General features: G+C 37.6%; 1 protein-coding gene across 2 annotated transcripts in view; it reads right to left on the reverse strand.

The window, feature by feature from the left end:
- espn (espin) overlaps positions 1-18,360 on the reverse strand; it is a 159,618-nt gene that overhangs the window by 23,251 nt on the left and 118,007 nt on the right. For both annotated transcript variants that reach the window (XM_056463117.1, XM_056463116.1), the window contains exons 10-11: positions 6,001-6,146; positions 1,762-2,103 (exon numbers count right to left, since the gene is read on the reverse strand). In XM_056463117.1, the coding sequence (XP_056319092.1) occupies positions 1,762-2,103; positions 6,001-6,146 (488 nt within the window). The remainder of the gene's footprint in view (positions 1-1,761; positions 2,104-6,000; positions 6,147-18,360) is intronic.

Consider the following 18,360-nt stretch of genomic DNA (forward strand, 5'->3'; position numbering starts at 1 on the left):
AAGCCCGGTCTGAGGACCGTTATAGACTGCGTGAATAAAATGCATGTGCATGTCCATGCATTCAGCATATGTAACATTCGTGAGCACTGGCTGTACCGATGCTCAATAAGTATGAGGAAATCACAGATATGCTATATTGTACATTTACTCATCCCTCACTTGTTTCAAACCTGCTGAACACACAAGAAGATATTTTGAAAAATGTTGGAATTCAGCATATATGGACTTCTAAAATTTTTTTTTTCTTTTTTCGATATGCTTCGAAATACCTTTTTTTTTAAAATTTAGAATCACTTCAAGATGAGATTTTCATTTTTGGGTGAACTATCCCTTTAAACACTCAAAACATCAGATTTAATTCATTGGGGTCTTTAAGCATATTACAAATCATTACAAATCATTTTCATGTTTTTTATTGCTTTTGTTAAAGCTCTCAATGCTGAAATATAAGCTGGACAATGTGAGCTGCACTTCCTCAGCTTACAGTTGAAGTCAGAATTATTAGCCCCCCATGAATCTTTTTCCCCAATTTCTGCTTATCGGAGAGAAGATTTAAAAAAAACATTTCTAATTATAATAGATTTAATAACTCATATCTAACAACTGATTTATTTAATCTTTGCCGTGATGACAGTAAATAATATTTGACTAGATATTTTTCAAGATACTAGTATTTAGATTAAGGCAGGGCTCAACAATAAGGACTGCCCGATGGCCCGGGGGCCAGCGTGAAAGACGCCCTGGATAGTAGACAGGATCATTACTGGTCTGATCAGGCCAGTGCTGCCTTGTCACTAAAGACTAATTTGCCTGTGACTATTTGTCAATTTGTCTTAGAATTGTGAAACAGCTTGTGCTTTTAAGACTTTAAATGCTACCTCCTCTGTGATGCCATAAACACCATATTACCTTTCGATGCCTCTTATCTGATTGATTTTGAGCACGTTTATATTTCCATAACCTGGTAACAACTGGTACAGCGAAGAGATGGCAATATGTTGGCAACATCAAATTATGAGGCTAAAACAAAATGTTTCTAATGTCTTGGAAGCAGACATTTACGTGGGTACAACATAAAGAATGTTTTCCACAGTTTGCCGTCAGTTTGACAAGTCAGCCACTTTTTGTTAAATAATTTAGAACTGCAATAAAATAGATGCAAATTTTCCATATTTTTTTTTTATTTGCATAATACTTCGAATTTTGCTCAATATACATTTATTAACATTTTTTAAATAGTTAAATTCTAGATTTACAGACATTATTTTTGACATATTATTTACATATGTGGCTAAGAAATAGCTATTAATTTCTTTCTCTTTTTTGTTTTTTTGTTGGGGTTAGTGAATATTTTGGCAGGGCAAGTAAAAATCTTTCAGGGTTCAGGGCCAGTAGAAAAAATCCTTAGTACTGAACCCTGACTTAAAGTGACATTTAAAGGCTTAACTAGGTTAATTAGATGCGTTAGGTTGATTAGGCAAATCATTGTGTGGTTTGTTCTGAAGACATTCGAAAAAATATTGCTTAATGGGCTATTAATATTGACCTTAAAATGGTTTTTAAAAATTTAAAACTGATTTTATTCTAGCTGAAATAAAATGAATAATTAAGAAAAAATATTATTGGAACTACTGTGAAAAATTCCTTGCTCTGTTAATCATCATTTGGGAAATATTTAAAAAATAAGAATAAAATTCACAGGAGGGTGAATAATCTTGACTTCAACTGTATGTTTAACACTGGAAACGTCCTCTCACTCACCTTTTTCTTGTTCTCTTCCTCCTCCTGCATCTTCACTTGTAGTTTTCGGACCATCACCTGCCTCTTCCACTCTGGAATGGCTCGGCCCTGCTCGTCGTGCGTGGGCACCAAACTCTCCACGTCCACCACGCTGGTCTTGTTCTGGACGACAGACGTGTTCCCGTTGACCGCGGCTGTGAGCTGGTCGCTGCTCTGTGAAGTGGACAGGTTCTGGGGCGACGCGCTGCTGGCTGTGGGATTGGGTGGCGTCGGTGGACAAGCAGGCGGTGGAGATTCTGGCTTCGCGGATTGGGTGTCGTTGGATTTTGGCAGAGGCTCTGGCGGCGATGATGGACTTTCCCCCTGTAAGAGAAAATGAGCAGAATTGAAGGTTCTAGAAGGAATTATACAGTTGAAGTCAGAATTATTAGCCCCCCTGAATTATTAGCCCCCCTGTTTATTTTTTCCCCAATTTATATTTAACGGAGAGAATATTATTTCAACACATTTCTAAACATAATAGTTTTAATGACTCATTTCTAATAACTGATTTATTTTATCTTTGCCATGATGACAGTAAATAATATTTGACTAGATATTTTTCAAGACACTTCTATGCAGCTTAAAGTGAAATTTAAAGGCTTAACTAGGTTAATAAGCTTAACTAGGCAGGTTAGGGTAATTAGGCAAGTTATTGTATAAAAATGGTTTGTTTTGTAGACTATCGAAAAAATATAGCTTAAAGGGGCTAATGGTTTTGACCTTAAAATGGCTCACAAAAAATTAAAAAGCCGAAATAAAACAAATAAGACTTCCTCCAAAAGAAAAAACATTATCAGACATAATGTGAAAATTTCCTTGCTCTGTTAAACATCATCTGGGAAATATTTAAAAAAGAAAAAAAAAAAATCAAATCGGGGGCTAATAATTCTGACCTCAACTGTATAAACAGTAAAGTCAGAATTATTAGCCCCCCTGTATATTGTTGAGAAGTTGTTTCTTTTCAACACATTTCTAAACATAATAGTTTTAATAACTCATTTCTAATAACTGATTCCTTTTATCTTTGCCATGATGACAATAAATAATATTTGACTGTATATTTTTCAAGATGCTTGAAGTGCTTAAAGTCACATTTAAAGGCTTTTAATTATGTTAATTAGGCAAGTTAGAGTAATTACACAAGTCATTGTATAATGATGGTTTGTTTTGTAGACAATTGAAAAAATATTGCTCAAGGGGGCTAATATTATAGACGTAAAAATCCAGATGAGAAATATTATAGGAAATACTGTGAAAAATTCCTTGCTCCGATAAACATAATTTGGGAACTATTTAAAAAGGAAAATAAAATGCACAGGAGTGCGAATAATTTTAAATTGATCCACTTTTGAGAATGCTTTCAAAGACATACTTTTTTCATTGGCTAAAAATGCCATTTAAGTGTAAATGGAAGGCCTAAACGTAGAAAAAAAGCATTTTAAATGTATTTAAAATTTATTTCAAGAGGTACACTTTTATACTGTTTACGTGCTAATAAGTACTTTTGAGTTAAAAATATGGACCCTTTAGATACAAATATGTACCTTTGGAAAAGTTACTGCCTTAGTGGCTTAGTCCCTTTATTCATCAGGAGTCGCCACAGCGTAATGAACTGCCAACTTATCCAGCATATGTTTTACACTCTGATAAACATAATTTGGAAAATATTTGAAAAGAAAACCTAAATTCACAGGAGGGCTAACGATTTTGAGTTCAACTGTATATATGTATTCATAGATGATTTAAAGTAGGGGTGTCAAACTCATTTTAGCTCAGGGGCCACATGGAGGAAAATCTATTCCCAAGTGGGCCGGACTGGTAAAATCATGGTATTTATAACTTAAAAACAACCACTTCAGATTGTTTTCTTTGTTTTAATACGATCAACATAAAACATAAAGCTGGAGCCTGAGGACAACGCCATCCCACGGCAATTCATAATTTTTTGATTAGTGGCTAATTCATATGAATTTGTACGACCTTATTTGTAAAATTTAGTATGATTTGCTTATCCACCAATGACAGTTGAGTTTAGTAGGTGTGGGTGGGTGCCACGTCTCCTTTTTTATATTGTACATGTTCGTACGACTACGAAAGTGGCTACAAATTAGCCCCTAAACTGACCAAATGTGAAATAGTTACGTTTGCTTTTGAGAACACCACAGTGTGGTATGGCGATTTTATCAGTTTATCAAAAAAATCTTATTTAAGCAAGCACAGAACTGTCAGGGTTCTTTTCCAAGAAATGCATGTCAGCAATTTTAGTTAGATGGCAGCATCTGAACGCTCTTCTTTCACTTCCTCAATTATGTAACTTTAATAAATTGTGCTATTGTGCCCCAAGCACTGATAACCGAGTTACACAAGCCTCTCATTGGACTGGCTGAATTATCCAAGACAATGGATTTGCATCCCAGATCACTGAACTCTTGCAATGCTCCAAACTACAATTTTACTCACTGTAACAGCAACTTTGATCCAGTTTTCATTACTTTTTGTAGCCCTAGCAGTTTCATTTTGGAAATGTTAACCTTTATTTATATGATACAGCATGTAAAACCTTTTTCTATACAGAATTTGTCTCTCTTTTAATGTGATTTAAGTCCATAACACTTATCCATTAGCATTTATGTGAAATATGTGATTTGCCCACTTGGCTTTTGTTTCAAAGGATAATCCTCAGTGTTTCTAATGCAAACATAGTTATGGTATATCTTAAGACAAACAATAGCTTTGTTTCCAGTCTAATGTAAAGCGAAACTTAAAAAAAAAATCTTACAGTAAAGATTTACAATACTGTAAATAGATACATAGCCAAGTAAATGGTGCTGTAAATGCAAATATAGTATTTTTGCTGTAATTGATTTACAGTGAGTTACTGGCGAACTGAACAGTGATATGAACTGCATTTTACTGTAGGACAGGTATGCAGTATGTTACTGTCTTTCACAGTTGCATTGTGAAAATTACTGTATATTTTACAGTAAAGATATACAATACTGTAAATACATATACAGCAAGATAAATTGTGCTGTAAATGTAAATACAGCACTTTTGCTGTAATTGATTTACAGTAAGTTACTGGCAAACTGAACTGTAATATGAACTGTATCTTACTGTAGGATAGTTATTCAGTATGTTACTGTATTTTACAGTTGCATTGTGAACGACTATTTTACAGTAAAGATATACAATACTGTAAATAAATATACAGCAAGATAAATGCTGCTGTAAATGTAAATAAAGTATTTTTACTGTAATTGATTTACAGAAAGTTACTGGGGAACTGAACTATAATATGAACTGTATTTTACTGTAGAACAGTTATGCAGTATGTTACTGTATTTTAATGTTGCGCTATGGAAATTACTGTCTATTTTACAGTAAAGTTGTACATACAATACTGTAAATTAGTATACAACAAGATAAATGGTGCTGTAAATGTAAATACAGTATTTTATTGTAATCGATTTAAAGTTAGTTACTGGCAAACTGAACTGTAATATGAACTGTATTTTACTGTAGAACAGTTATGCAGTATGTTACTGTATTTTAAAGTTGCACTTTGAAAATTAATGTATATTTTACAGTTAAGATATACAATACTGTAAATAAATATACAGCAAGATAAATGGTACTGTAAATGTAAATAAATTATTTTTGCTGTAATTGATTTACAGTATGTTACTGTAAATTCTTATCGTTTAGATTGTTGGAAATTGTTAACAGTGTAATATTTATTCAGCAAATGCGTTTCCATCTTTCATTTTAAGTATTAATCCTTTTTCACCAAAACAACCTCAAGTAACCTTAAGCAGCAGTTCACCAGTAACTTACTGTAAATCAATTACAACAAAAATACTGTATTTACATTTACAGCAACATTTATCTAGCTGTAAATGTAGTTACAGTATTGTATGTATGCCTTTACTGTGAAATATACGATAATTTTCACAATGCAACTTTAAAATACAGTAACATACTGCATAACTGTCCTACAGTAAAATACAGTTCATATTACAGTTAAATACTGTGTCATTTACAAAAATCATTAACAGGGCACACACAGCCCAAAGCAAACTCAATATGCCAGACCTCTGTACATTCAACCAAAAAATTCATCCACATTTTGGGATGATCCAAACTAATTTTTACTTAATCAATATGAAGTAAATTTAGTGAGGGATATATAGTATAAAGTAAGCGAGTGAGACCTACGTTGTTTCCCGGTGTGCCGCTGTTCGAGAAGACGGTCGTGTAGCCTTTACTGTGAGGTGTCGGCTTTAGACTCTTCCCAGCTTTAATTTCGGCCAGAAGCTCAGAATTATCTCCAGTGGGGGACATCATGTTGAAGGATTTATTGCCTGCGATAAAGACAGAAGGAAACTGAGCTAGGATGCATTGATGCATGAAGAGAAAGAGAGAGAGACACACACCGGACAAGCTTCTCCCCTAAATATTTAATTCAAAACCCCAGACGAATAAACAAATGTCTAAAGCATTCAGGAACTCATGCTGGTACTAAACAGTCACTAATTAAACGGATTCATTCACTGAATCCGGTCCCAAAAATAAAAAAAGACTAAAAGTAGAGCTCGGTTTAAGGAATGAGCCATTTGTTGAAGTTTGAGCTATTCAAATTACATTAATTAATATTCAAATGAAATAAAAGAACGAGTAGCTGGCTATAAAGTGCAAAATATAGAAGTTATTAAATTTAGGATTATTATATAACATAATCTCCTTGTCCAAAAGTGGCCTCTGCTCTTTTAAGTTTTAGTCACATAATACACTCCAGTGCCAGGATACAAAAGGTTGTTGTAAACAGGCCAATAGAAATCTCTAAACAATATCCTCGTTCATTGTGCTGTTCATAAGATTTTATACACTTTATATATATATATATATATATATATATATATATATATATATATATATATATATATATATATATATATATATATATATAATTAATTAATGGATATAACATATAACAGTGTTTCCCAACCCTGTTCCAGTAGGCACACCGATATTACATTTTCAACCTCTCCCTAATGAAACACACCCGAATAAACTCATCAGAACACTAGAAGAGTCTCCAAAACCTGAAATGAATAGGTCAGATAAGGGATACATCCAAAATATGTACTGTCGGCGTGCCTCTAGGAACAGGGTTGGGAAACATTAATATATAATATCATAATAATATTAAAAATATGTTTAAAAAGGGGAGCCAGAATCATAAATTCACAATTAAAATCACCAAACATAAATCAATGATGTAGTAAATATACAGATATAGAAAACAAATCAAAATACACAATTAAATCATGTACAAAGTTATCTGCGCAACTCAAAATTTGAATAATTCTTCCCTAATTAACTTCTTAAATGAATAGTTCACCCAGAAATATAAACTTAAAATCACTTAAGTTTTTTCTTCACTTGAACAAAAAAGAAGATAATTAGAAAGATGTTTCAAACCGGTAACCATTGACTTCCACACTATCTGTTTTTCCTACAATGGATGACAATGGCTGCCGGTTTCCATCATCCTTCAAAATATCTTCTTTTGTAAGTCATACAGGTTTAAAAGTACTTCAGCGTGAGACATTTTTAAGTATGTAAACTAACACAAAACTAAGCCACGTTAAATAAATAAGAAATGAGCAAATGTACATCACCTGCTGTGCCTGATTTAAACCTCCAGAGTGTCTCGTAACAGAAGCGCTATTGTTTTGTCATAGCTGTGATTATGAGAAAGTCTCCTCGGAGCGAAAGAGCCCCCTGATTCACACTCTCCTCTCCTCCCCCAAGAACAAAAAAACCAGTGCGTTTGCTTACAGCCGGTGGCTCATCACAGTTGGGGGAAGTCGAAACGGCTCAACGGTAATCAACTCTGACAAGAGACGGCTGCCAAATTGGAGCTGGATTTGAAGTCCACTCACTGACCTGGAGTCCTCTCCTCACTCTCACTGACCCTCCTTCTTACTCTCGCTCTAACCCTCCATCTCTAACTCTCGCTCAAGTGGATTAACAGGAAAAAGTATCACGCGTCACGCAGAGCGTGTCAATAATACACAAAAGGTGAATGACATGCCTGACAAAAACGTTCTGTTCTGTTTGTAGCATACTGATAAATATATAGGGATATTAAAAAAAGATAAACTCATAAAGGGTTATGTAACCCCCCTATCTTAGCAGGGTTTTTTCACACCTCTAGTTTGGAAAGTGGGTGAGTCCAGCTTTATTTAGGTGGGAGCATTGAGTGGTGAAAGAAAGAAGGGTTTGCATGAAAAGGGGAGTTTCAATACGTGCACTACAGCTGATTTTCACAGCGGCAACACAAACACAGATGCAGGGGAGACAGACAGTGACTACGCATTCATGGACATCAGTTATCGAATTATTTGCCTTAATGTGATTACCACTGAAGATTGGCAGCAGGATTGGATTTGAACTGCAAATCAAATGCTTGGCACCCACCTGGCAACCCGGGCTGCCTCTGTGTTGCGCGTTTCTCGTTTACTTGGGCAAGTGTGACGTAACTGCTTTTTTCACCAGAGTTCAAAGGTTACCGCGTTCAAAAAAAGGCTGCTACAACTGCTGCTACACACTTTAACCATTTGATGGAATAAACACAAATCAAATTAAGATGTGAAATATTCCTATTTAGTCGCATTATTGTAGAACGGAAAAAAACGGAAAAAAGAAAAGTTCTTTTCATTCGGCGTGTGGTATCAAATTCAATTAAAACAATTCTTCTATCAGTCCATACTCACATCCAGTAGCTCAGAGATTGTCCAGTCAGTAGAGTTTATAGCAAAACATTTTGCAGTGGTTGCATTTACTTTATGGCATAATTCAAGTAAAATAACATTCATTACAAGTTAATTTTAAAAAGCACCTAAATAGTTTTGTATTTTGTGATTTTTTTTAGTTGAATATATTATTTTCCATTCATATATTTCATTATAGAGGATTACAAAAAATTGTTTGAAAATCTTGTCTCGTCTCGTTCTCATAAACGCAATCTCATGTCTTGTCTCGTGGAGTAAGTGTCTCTCACACCCCTTGTAATAATTATGTATATGGCAATGTTGATGTGCTTGGTCTTGGCTGAATAGATCTGCTACGCTGCTGCTGCTGCTTTGATTATTATGGCAGAGAAAGCACTGAGACCGGTCTTGGCTGAATAGATCTGCTACGCTGCTGCTGCTGCTTTGATTATTATGGCAGAGAAAGCGCTGAGACCGGTTTTGGCTGAATAGATCTGCTACGCTGCTGCTGCTGTGATTATTATGGCAGAGAAAGCACTGAGACCAGTCTTGGCTGAATAGATCTGCTACGCTGCTGCAATGATTATTATGGCAGCAGCAGCACTGAGACCGGTCTTGGTTGAATAGATCTGCTACGCTGGTGCTGCTACTGCTGCTTTGATTATTATGGCAGAGAAAGCGCTGAGACCGGTCTTGGCTGAATAGATCTGCTACGCTGCTGCTGCCGCTGTGATTATTATGCCAGAGAAAGCACTGAGACCGGTTTTGGCTGAATACATCTGCTATGCTGCTGCTGCTGCTTTGATTATTATGCCAGATAAAGCGCTGAGACTGGTCTTGGCTAAATAGATCTGCTACGCTGCTGCCGCTGCTGCTGTGATTATTATGGCAGAGAAAGCACTGAGACCGGTCTTGGCTGAATAGATCTGCTACGCTGCTGCCACTGCTGCTGTGATTATTATGGCAGAGAAAGCACTGAGACCGGTCTTGGCTGAATAGATCCGCTATGCTGCTGCTGCTGCTTTGATTATTATGGCAGAGAAAGCGCTGAGACCGGTCTTGGCTGAATAGATCTGCCACGCTGCTGCTGCTGTGATTATTATGGCAGAGAAAGCACTGAGACTGGTCTTGGCTGAATAGATCTGCTATGCTGCTGCTGCTGCTGCTTTGATTATTATGACAGAGAAAGCACTGAGACCTTCTAATGCCAGTATATTCACAGACAATGCCATCTGAGAATATAACACAATTTGTTAAGTGTGTGCTTAAATGAATCTTACTTTGTTTATTCAGATAGCTATGTAAGATATTATCATCAAAAGTACTCTTTCAAATCTAAGAAACAACTGACAGAAGTAAAAGTGAATGAAATTACTAAGACATTTGCTTTAATATTACTACCATCTTTTGGCCAACAATATAAAACTCTGCACATTTTATAAGTGCAACGCGACAACTGTGGCCAAGTGGTCTTTGTATTATTTTTAACAGTGGCAGTTTGGAAAAAAATACAGGGGGTTTCACAGGCTATCAGCCTGTGTGCGCATAGTTTCATGACAGAACTTTGTAGTGGTATATGTCAGCGCACATAACCACTAGGCCACAGATGTCAAACTCAGTTCCTGGAGGGCTGCAGTGCTGCATAGTTTAGCTTCAGCACTAATTAAACACACCTGATCAAACTAATTGAGTCCTTCAGGCTTGTTTGAAACCTACAGGTATGTGTATTGTAGCAGGGTTGGAACTATACCAGAGGTGTCCAAACGGTGTCCGGGTGAGTTTAGCTCCAACTTGCTTCAACACACCTGCCAGGAAGTTTCTAGTATATCTAGTAAGAGCTTGATTAGCTGATTCAGGTGTGTTTGATTAGGGTTGGAGCTAAACTCTTCAGGATACTGGCCCTCCAGGACTGAGTTTGGACAGACCTGAACTATACTCTGCAGGGCTGTAGCCCTCCAGGAACTGAGTTTGACACTACTGCACTGGGCTATCAGCATCAACAAAAATGTATGCAATTTTTAAAGGGAGGCATGCTCCCAAACCCCACCCCTAAATCTAAATATCATCAGGGCATGAGCAAATCCTAAATTTCAAGGCTACTACATCTTCCTAATCCAAGTTATCCAGTTTAATCTCAGGAGGAAATGTAACTATTTTATATATTCACAGAAAATTGGCTCCTTCATATGAAATTATACAATTTCAATATTCATATGAAAACGTACTTTTTTAGAAAGAAGCTCTGCTCCCAAACCCCTCCGCTAAACCCAAGTATCATTGAGGGTTGAGCAAATCTTAAATTTCGAGATTAATACCTAGTCCTATTTAGAGTTATCCATAATCTCATGAGAAAACATAATATTTTGCATTTATTATCAGAAAAGTGCATAATTCATACAAAATTCATACAATTTTATTTATATGAACGCATATGATTTTTAAAAGAAGACATGTCCCTAAACCAGGGGTGGGCAAACTCGGTCCTGGAGGGCCAGTGTCCTGCATAGTTTAGCTTCAACTCTAATCAAACACACCTGAACATGCTAATCAGTGTCTCCAAGATCACTAATTATCTATAAGCAGGTGTGTTTGATCAGAGCTGGAGCTAAACTGTGCAGGACACTGGCCCTCCAGGACCGAGTTTGCCCAACCCTGCCCTAAACCCTACCCCTAAACCCAACCATCATTGGTCTAAATCATAATTAAATCATACCAAAATATTCAAATGAGATTACAATCAGATTTTACAAATTCATACTAATTATCCACTGAATCAGGGATTCTCAATTCCAGTCCTTTTGTGTGTTTCTGTTATAGCTTCAGACTTACTAATTCAAGTGCCCTGTGAAGTGGACTATACAGGGGCATTCTGCCATAAATCCAGTTTGAAGGGAGTGTATACATTTCATTCAAATGTCATTTAAATGTTATTGATTTACATAGATAAAGTATATTGTGTCACATGTCAGACGATGCAGACAGTGTAGATGCCAACCACTGAATGAACATTCTGAAAGAAAGTAAAGATCGTCTGTGCTCAGCGTGCAGCGAGGAATGTGGGTGCATTGAACACTATGTAGGGTCCTGTCAATAGGAGCAGTTCATGCATGGAGAAGAAAGGAAAGAAAAGTTGTGTAATGTTGCCAAGTATGGTGAGCCATACATGGAATTTGTACTCTGTATTTAACTCATCAAATTGAACACACACTCAGAGCAGAGGGCAGCCATTGTTCTGGTGCCCAGGGAGCAGCTGGAGGTTTGTTTTCTTCCTCAAGGGATTTATTCATTCACTCATTTTCTGTTCGGCTTAGTCCCTTTATTAATCAGGGGAATGAACCACCAACTTATCCAGCATATGTTTTAAGGAGCGGATGCCTTTCCAGCCACAATCCAACACTGGCAAACACCTATACACTCTTGCATTCACACACATACACTACGGCCAATCTAGCTTATTCAATTCACCTATACCACATGTCTTCAGACTGTGGAGGAAACAGGAGCCCCTGGAGGAAACCCACACCAACACGGGGAGAACATGAAAACTCCACACAGAAATGCCCCAGCCGGGACTCGAACCAGCGACCTTCTTGCGGTGAGGTGATCATGCTACCCACTGTGCCACCTTGACGCCCTCAAGGGATTCATCTCAGCCATTTTATTTAAGGTTTTGAGAGCACTGGTTATTCACTCCCTAAAATCTACAATCCTACAACTACAATCCCTGCCAAACCTGGCACATTTGGAAGTCCAAGTCTGACCATTAGGCCACAGTTTGTTATCTGAATCTTGTGTCAGACAAAGAGCAAGGGGATCAGGACTGGAACTGGAAACTACTGTCCTAACAGGGGTGAAAGGGCGCTTATTTAAGTATTAGCCATCTTCGTAAATCTATATTTATATCAAATATTTCGCAATTTATGTTTAAGATCTATCTATCTATCTATCTATCTATCTATCTATCTATCTATCTATCTATCTATCTATCTATCTATCTATCTATCTATCTATCTATCTATCTATCTATCTATCTATCTATCTATCTATCTATCTATCTATCTATCTATCTATCTATCTATCTATCTATCTATCTATCTATCTATCTATCTATCTATCTCACTATCTATCTATCTATCTATCTATCTCACTATCTATCTATCTATCTATCTATCTATCTATCTATCTATCTATCTATCTATCTATCTATCTATCTATCTATCTATCTATCTATCTATCTATCTATCTATCTATCTATCTCACTATCTATCTATCTATCTATCTATCTATCTCACTATCTATCTATCTATCTATCTATCTATCTATCTATCTATCTATCTATCTATCTATCTATCTATCTATCTATCTATCTATCTATCTATCTATCTATCTATCTATCTATCTATCTATCTATCTATCTATCTATCTACATACATATATATATATATATACTACACTCGCCGGCCACTTTATTAGGTACACCTCTCCAATTGCATGATAACTATGTTAACACAAATTTTTAATCTAACAATCATATGGCACCAACTTAATGCATTTAGGCATGTGGACATGGTCAAGATGATCTGCTGCAGTTCAAACCGAGCATCAGAATAGAGAAGAAAGGTGATTTAAGTGACTTTGAACGTGGCATGTGTGTTGGTGCCAGACGGGCTGGTCTGAGTATTTCAGAAACTGCTGATCTACTGGGATTTACATGCACAACCATCTCTAGGGTTTACAGAGAATGGTCTGAAAAAGAGAAAATATCCGGTGAGCGGCAGTTCTGTGGGCGCAAATGCCTTGTTGATGCCAGAGGTCAGAGGAGAATGGCCAGACTGAGGTATGCTGAAGAGCATCTCTGAAAGCACAACATGTCAAACCTCGAGGCTGATGGGCTATAGCAGCAGAAGAACACACCAAGTGCCACTTCTGTTAGCTAAGAACAGGAAACTAAGACTATAATTCACACAGGCTCACCAACATTGGACAACAGAAGATTGTAAAAATGTTGCCTGGTCTGATGAGTCTCAGTTTCTACTGCGACATTCGGATGGTAGGGTCAGAATTTGGCATCAACAACATGAAAGCATGGACCCATCCTGCCTTGTATCAATGGTTCAGGCTGGTGTTGGTGTAATAGTGTGGGGGATATTTTCTTGGCACACTTTGGGCCCATTAGTACAAATTAAGCATCATGTCAACGCCACAGCCTACCAAAGTATTGTTGCTGACCCTGTGCATCCCTTTATGACCACAGTGTACCCATCTTCTGATGGCTACTTCCAGCAGGATAATGCACCATGTCATTGTTTCTTGAACATGACAATGAGTTCACTCTTCTTAAATGGCCTCCACAGTCATCAGATCTCAATCAATGAGATCCATGGATGCTATCCATGATGCTATAATGTTAATATGGAACAAAATCTCTGAGGAATATTTCCAGGACCTTGTTGAATCTATGCCACGAAGGATCAAGGCAGTTCTGAAGGCAACCCGGTACTAGTAAGGTGTACCTAATGAAGTGGCCGGTGAGTGCCACTTTGTAACACTGACATTTTAAATATACTTGGCAACAACATAAGTTCCTCTAAATAAACATAACCATTTGAGCCATTTGAGGGGGAAAATAAACAAAGAAAGCAGATAATGATAGTGTTAATAATACCAAAACAAAATTCTTAAAATCGTACCCATTTATAGCAAGCGTTAACTTTTATTATAGTTCAAATAAATCATCAGATATTGAGAAAGCTCAAACACACCATGCATTACCTTCATTTAAGACTGATAGCTAAAAATCCCATTAATATCACTTAAACAAAAGCAAACAGAAGAACTTATGCCTGAATATGAGCAGAACAAAAGTGGATCAGGATGTTCACAATAGCTGTGCATAGTGAGGAATGATGTGGCGTAGGCTGACGGCAGCACCGAGTCAATACGGCTGCCCACTGTTTACACACCTTTATACTCATTCATTACAGTGTGAGTCACTTCGCAGACTTATGTCGGAGGACGGCGCTTTAATAGATGATCTGCTCGTGAATCCAATCATTCAATCAATATTGTAAATGGCCATGGGTTTTATTAGTTAAGTCAACATGAAAATCAACATATATACAGTTGAAGTCAGAATTATTAGCCCCCCTGAATTATTAGCCCCCTGTATAATTAGTTCCCCAATTTCCCACAACGGAGAGAAGATTTTTTTCAACACATTTCTAAACATAATAGTTTAAACTACTGTAAATATGTCAATTTCCTGAAGAAACTGTGAGTGGGGTTTGCAGTGGCAAATCTCTGGGGTACAAATGCATTACTGTTATAATTGCTTGCTAGGTGGTTGTTAAGGTGTTCTGAGTGATTGCTAGGTGGTTGCTAGGGTGTTTTGAGTGCTTGCTAAGGCGTTGCTAGCTGGTAGCTAGGGTGTTCTGAGTGGTTGATAGATGAACTTTTTCTAGTGGTTGCTAGAAAACTACGTGGTTGCTAAGGCATTGGCAGGTGATTGCTAGGGTGTTCTGAGTGGCTGCTAAGGCGTTGCTAGCTGGTTGAACATTTTTCAAATTAAGGTGGTTGCCAAGGCATTGCTAGGTGGTTGCTAGGGTGTTTTGAGTGGTTGCTAAGAAATAGTAAGCTGGTTACTAGGGTGCTCTGAGTGGTTGCTAGGGTGTTCTGAATGGTCGCTATGGGGTTGCTAAGGTGTTACTAGGCAGTTGCTAGGCAGTTGCTAGGGTGTTCTGAGTGGTTGCTATCCAGTTGCTAGGGTGTTCTGAATGCGGAGTGTTTTGAGTGGCTGCTAGTTGAACATTCTGTAAAACTACGTGATTACTAAGGCATTGCTAGGTGGTTGCTAGGGTGTTCTTAGTGCTTGCTAAGGCTTTGCTAACTGGTTTCTATGGTGTTCTGAGTGGTTGCTAGGGTTTTGTGAATGGTCACTAGGTGGTTACTAAGTTATTGATAGAATGTTCTGAGTGGTTGCTACGTGAACATTCTTCAAATCTAGGTGGTTGCTATGGTGTTCTGAGTGATTGCTAAGGTGTTGCTAGCTGGTTGCTAAGGTGTTCTGAGTGGTTGCTAGGCGGTTGCTAGGGTGTTCTGAATGGTTGCTAGGCAGTTGCTAAGGTGTTGCGAGGCAGTTGCTAGAGTGTTCTAAGTGGTTGCTAGATGAACATTCTTCAAAACTAGGTGGTTGCTAAGGCGTTTCTAAGTGGTAGCTAGGGTGTTCTGAGTGGTTGCTGAGGCATTGCTAGGTGGTTGCTAGGGTGTTCTGAATAGTTGCTAGGCAGTTGCTAAGGTGTTGCTAGGCAGTTGCTAGGGTGTTCTGAGTGGTTGCTTTTGCGTTGCTTGCTGGTTGCTAGGGTATTCTGAGTGGTTACTAGGTGAACTTTCTTCAAAACTTTTGGGATAATGCAAGTACATACAGTAAGTCAGCGAAGTCAGCTGTTCTAGTGGTTTTTGGATTTTTCAATAAATATATATATATATTTTTACATAATGTGCCTTTAATTTCCCCTGTGTCTAAGAACTCAAGACCTCTTAAGGCCGATTTAGGGGCCGATCACATGACAGTTGGAAGTATCACATACTAGGCGTGCACATTCGCATGTTATTTAAAATGAAACTATTCATACTCTGTGGCATGGCAGAAATATGAACAGTGTCCTGAGTCATAGCTGGGCGGTGTGAACAGTCACCCACTTTCGGCGCTTGTGTGGGTACGCTGATAGTAATCTTTGCTGCGAGCCTGATAGAGAGAGTGTTCACAAGTGTCGAGTCCCATGTAGGAGCTCCAGCAAAAAACTTTTGTTTTGTGTTTACCCTATGATTAAAGTTGTTGTACGTGTGTCGGTTCCCGCCTCTGAAAAGTTTTAGCTACATGTACATTAAGGTAAACACCAGCGAAGAAACTCGACACAAACGAACATACAACCCAGGCTCATTCTGAAAAATACTTCCCAGAAGCTATGTTTTTTTTTTGCAGTTTTTGTTTTCGCTAATCCACTGTCGACTGACTGACTGATCGACTGACCCACCCTCCTCCTTTTTACAGTTTTAAAAAGCAATCCAGAAAGAGAAAAGCCCTTGTCTGATTTTACCATGTTTTTCAGATTTTACCACATTTTTACCCTGTTATTTACTTGTTTATTTTATTTTTTGGTTGTTTTAGCCTTGCCAGCTTTCTGAAACGGTTCTTCGCCAAACTCGAACCCCGACGTCGTGGTCAACTCCTTTCTGCGTCTCAAGTCCGCCAACTTACATGGCGAGCTAACTGGACAAACTGGTAACAGCAGGTAAGCGGTCAGCTGATAAGCTGGAAAAGGAATGGCGTCACACCACCCTGTGGCATTCGTTTCAATAACTAAATGCAGCCATATGTACTTCTGGCTACATAGTTTGCGATCTCCAGAAATGTATATAGGGCTACGTTTTCAGAATGAGCCTGTGTTGGGAACATAAAAACCAACTGCCAGCTAGCGTTTTGGAAGTGTTATTGCAGATCAACACAAACAGCACGGAGAAGTATAAGTGCATGACTAAACGCAAGGCAGGCGCCGTGGGTCACGTCGATCACTCAACGCAGAAGTATAAATCAGCCTTAGCTGTCAACCAATCACGTGACTCCATTCAGGTAAGGCACACCTACTTTTTACAATTCCAAATGGATGAAAGTCCTTCATTTGCTATAACTAACAACCCTGTTTATCCTGAATGCCATTTCATGTTGACTTTTTTTTTTAGCTTTTGTCGTACAGTATTTGAGCCACAAAACGACCTCACTCTCAACACAATGTCGTCAATCAATATAGTTATGCTACATAAACAAATCACAGCTGATGTGCCAGAGTCCCCGCAGCATCTGGGGAATTCTGTGGACTGATCCCGACTGGAATCACATAAAGTAACATAAAAAAGAAGCGGTTTCTTTGAAAATCTGAAGTAAGAGAAGTTACTTCAGTTTACCAAATAAACCAATGCGCTCTTGATGAACAGAAACTTATCACAATTAGAGAACAAAAATGAAACACACACACAAACACACACACACACAAATATCATGAGCTGAGTGAGAAATACTTACTCTTTCTCTGACGGAGTGTTTCTGGAGCAGGAGCGACAGAGGGAGAAAGATGCGCAGAGGACAGATGCCCTTCTTTAGAGAGAATGGAAAGCCAGAAGACACAGGAAAGCGTCCATGCAAAGCAGACAGGTGTTCGGGTGAGACAGGTGTGGTGAAGACAGACAGAGAGTAGATGACGAATACAGGAAGGACAGAGAGGAGGTGAACAAACAAACAAAACAAATGAAACAAATGAAACACAATATCGTAACCTTTTTTTTTTTTACCTCGTCACTAAAGCAACAAGAAACTAATTGTATTCAGGTATAATCTGTATACAAGTCTCGTACTTGTTCTGAAAATATTTCATTCAACTCCAAAAGTAGCAAAAATGGAACAGAGCAATTAAATACATTCACAATTTCTAAAATGAATGCTGGGTGCTTGCTTGTTAGCAAATATTTTGATAAATTATTGTCAATTATTATTGTTAATGCTCATTTAATAATGGTTCCTACTGTGCAGTATATATGATCAATGTTAAATAACAACACTAGATTATTGGATGATTAGAACATTTGAAAGAATGACTTTCTGCTTTTCTGAATTAATTTAAAATGAAAATCTTTTGTTACATTATTTAAATATATACGCAATATCACATGAGTAGCAGTGCGATACGGTAGGAGCATGTGTGTTGCCTTAGTGTCCCTCCAGTGACGAAATATACATTCATATCGC

Source organism: Danio aesculapii, chromosome 8 (assembly GCF_903798145.1).
Source record: "Danio aesculapii chromosome 8, fDanAes4.1, whole genome shotgun sequence".
Lineage (NCBI taxonomy): Eukaryota > Metazoa > Chordata > Actinopteri > Cypriniformes > Danionidae > Danio > Danio aesculapii.